At 35.1% G+C, this 3007-nt stretch overlaps 1 gene segment (V, D, J or C); it reads right to left on the bottom strand.

Moving 5' to 3' along the window:
* Positions 1–520: 520 nt before the first annotated feature.
* On the bottom strand, positions 521–2517 carry LOC113643338. The segment is given in 3 exon segments: positions 521–1333; positions 1484–1825; positions 1914–2517. Coding segments are annotated over 3 exon segments (483 nt in total).
* Between the last annotated feature and the right edge of the window lie 490 nt (positions 2518–3007).

Raw genomic sequence — 3007 nt, forward strand, 5'->3', positions numbered from 1 at the left:
GTGGTGCGTAATGTATTTAGAAATAGAGCTAATCACTGTTCTCTGTTGCGGACTAAGAAGGACAGACAGATGTTGAAGGGGGAAGTGTGTGTGTGTGTGTGTGTGTGTGTGTGTGTGTGTGTGTGTGTGTGTGTGTGTGTGTGTGTGTGTGTGTGTGTGTGTTAAGATTCATTTCAACTACTGAAAAGCAGAAACTGATTGAGAAAAGTAAAAACTGTTAATAATAGAAATGTGTGGTGGTTAAAACTAGTCACGACAGGAAAAAAAACAAATCACATAATGACAAAAAAATTTTTTTTTCTGCCTATAACAGATACATGTTAATATTAAATAAATGTATTGGATGTGGGAAGTGAAATATTAGAAATGATTCAATTTTGCTGGTTTTGAACAGAAGTGTGTTTTAGGGGTTCAACACATTTTCATGCTGCAACAATTTGAATGATTTCCTTTGGACTTGACATCTTCCTGCAATCATGTTAAGTAAATGAAAAAGAAAAAATGATGATGACTCTGAAGATCTTATTAAAGTCTAATTTTATTGCATTGTTCATGAAACACTTCAGGTTCAGCAGAATCAAAGTAAACCCTGAACAATATCAGTTCAGACATTTGGTAGTGTTTTTAATCCAGTTTTCTAGATCAGTGTAAATGAACATTCACTCACTCACACACACACACACACACACACACACACACACACACACACACACACACACACACACACACACACACACACACACACAAACTCACACACACACATACACATACACATACACACTGGACTGAAATTTTTGAAAATACAGTTAGAGCGACACACACACGCACACACACGTACGCACACACACGCAAACAGAAGCACATACACACACTCCCTCTAACACACATACACACTGGAGTAAAATAAAAAAAATAATAAATGTCATGTACTGGAAAATACAGTTAGAGTGACACAGACAACAGTAAAAACACAATTATATCAAGTTTAAGATCTTGACTTTAAAACCTTGTACCATATTGTAATTATAATAACTGTAACAGTGAGAACTCCGATTCTTGAAATGGAGAGCCAGAAGAACACATGGATTCTGATTGGTCAGAAGTTCATGTTAAGTTTCTTTTTTTTGTATTAAATTGTTTTATTGTACATTAACTTGTGTTGTATTGTTTTGGTAAATTGCTGTGGAACAAATAATAAATAATAAATCTGCAAAAAAATCATCAAATTCAGACCTTAAATAAATCTATATTTTAAGGCTCTTACTTGTTGCTCTGCTGCTGGATGAATCTCTGTGTGTTGTTCCAGATGTTGGACGGTGTGTCGTGTCTTTATCTTTACAAATACATCAGAAAAGGAGAAAATAAACAGAAATGATACTAAATATAAATAAAGTGAGAGATTCAACATTTAATACATATGTAGACATAATTCTGGTTACAGTGTTGATCTGGAATTAGCAGGTTATCAGAGTAAACTGTTTACCTGCAAATTGCAGACGTGTTCCAGATGTGAACTTCACTACACTTCCTTCTATTTCTACACAGAAATATTCTCCTTCATCATTTTCACTTGTTTGTGTAATACTGAGATCAAATTTATTGTCCTTTACACTAATACTGAAAAGAGCATCATTAACTCCTTCATCAAATTTGTAGCCCAAATCATTCTTGTATGGTTTTGCAAAAAACTGAGGTAATTTTCCTGAAATCTGTCTGTACCAAACTACATCTTTCTTTGTGTCACTGCTAATGTTACACTTCATAGTTACATCTTCTCCAGGCTTTGCTGTTATCACGTCAATCTCCTTGATGTCAGAGGTTTTCACTGTAAAAATGTTTAATATTTAATGTCAGTAAATGAGTTAAATATAAAATATTATTGTTTTACATTGTAGTTTCAGAAAGTTACTCACCAGCTGTGAAGAGAGAAAAAAGAGCACAAAGAGCGACAAAGAGTCTGATCATTGTTCCTGTTCACACCAAGTGATCTAATGAACTTGTGTGTTCAGTACAAAACCAGGTCCAGACTCACACCTGATTGGATGATTTGAAGCTGTGGACTGATTTGATTGGTCTATTAGCTGTAACATGTATTCTGATGGTCACATGGACCAGTTTTAGTCAGAAACACACACTTACACAGTTTGGAGCACTAAAACATACACGGGTCATTAAACTAGACTCTCTGACTACAGCACAGAAAGAATAATGTGTAAAAATAACAGAATTATTGTGTAATGACCATCAGACTGCTGTAGTCCCTGAAATAAAGGAAGTGTGTGCTGGTGAACGTGTTAGTTTAGTTTCTCAGGCTTTACACTGCATGATGGAGCTGTTTATGTTAAAACACAATGAAGGTGTGAAAGTCCTGCTGCAGCCACGAGCACGTTCAAATGTGTTACTGAGTGAAATATGTTAGTGTTTATATTAATGTTAACTTAAAAATATAAAAATTCAGTATAAATGTATTTTTGTATTCTCAGTCCATCCACTCACTTTACACTTGTGAGCAAATTCCACTGGTTCAGTCCTATGAGTTAATGTTGTAGGTCTTGAGTCTGGCCTCGAGACGTCTTCTGTATTCATTCGGACTCAGATTTATTAGTATTTGTACTTGGACTTGTCTTGATCTTGGGCATTGCTTTTACTAAATATTGTGTGGATCTTGACCAAGAAATAATACAGTTTGTGATGTTTTTTCATGTTGCATTCACAATGTTTGACGAGAAGTAATGATTTCTTCCAGGTTTTTCCTCAATGCATGAATGAAGCCAATTATTATTTCAGTGAGATTTTCCACTGCATCAGTTTTGCTCATTAGGGATAAATATTAATTTAACTTTAAACTTTTATCCTTTCTATTCTACAGTTTTATATTTCTGGACAAATCCTTCTGATGTTGTAAAGGAAAAATGGTCATGAGCGTGTATGTAAGTAAAGAGAGGTACAGTTTTTCTGGCTCGACCTCATTAGCGCTTAATGTGATCCCACCTACCGCGCGCGCGCC

The sequence above is a fragment of the Tachysurus fulvidraco genome, chromosome 16 (assembly GCF_022655615.1).
Source record: "Tachysurus fulvidraco isolate hzauxx_2018 chromosome 16, HZAU_PFXX_2.0, whole genome shotgun sequence".
NCBI classification, from domain to species: Eukaryota; Metazoa; Chordata; class Actinopteri; order Siluriformes; family Bagridae; genus Tachysurus; species Tachysurus fulvidraco.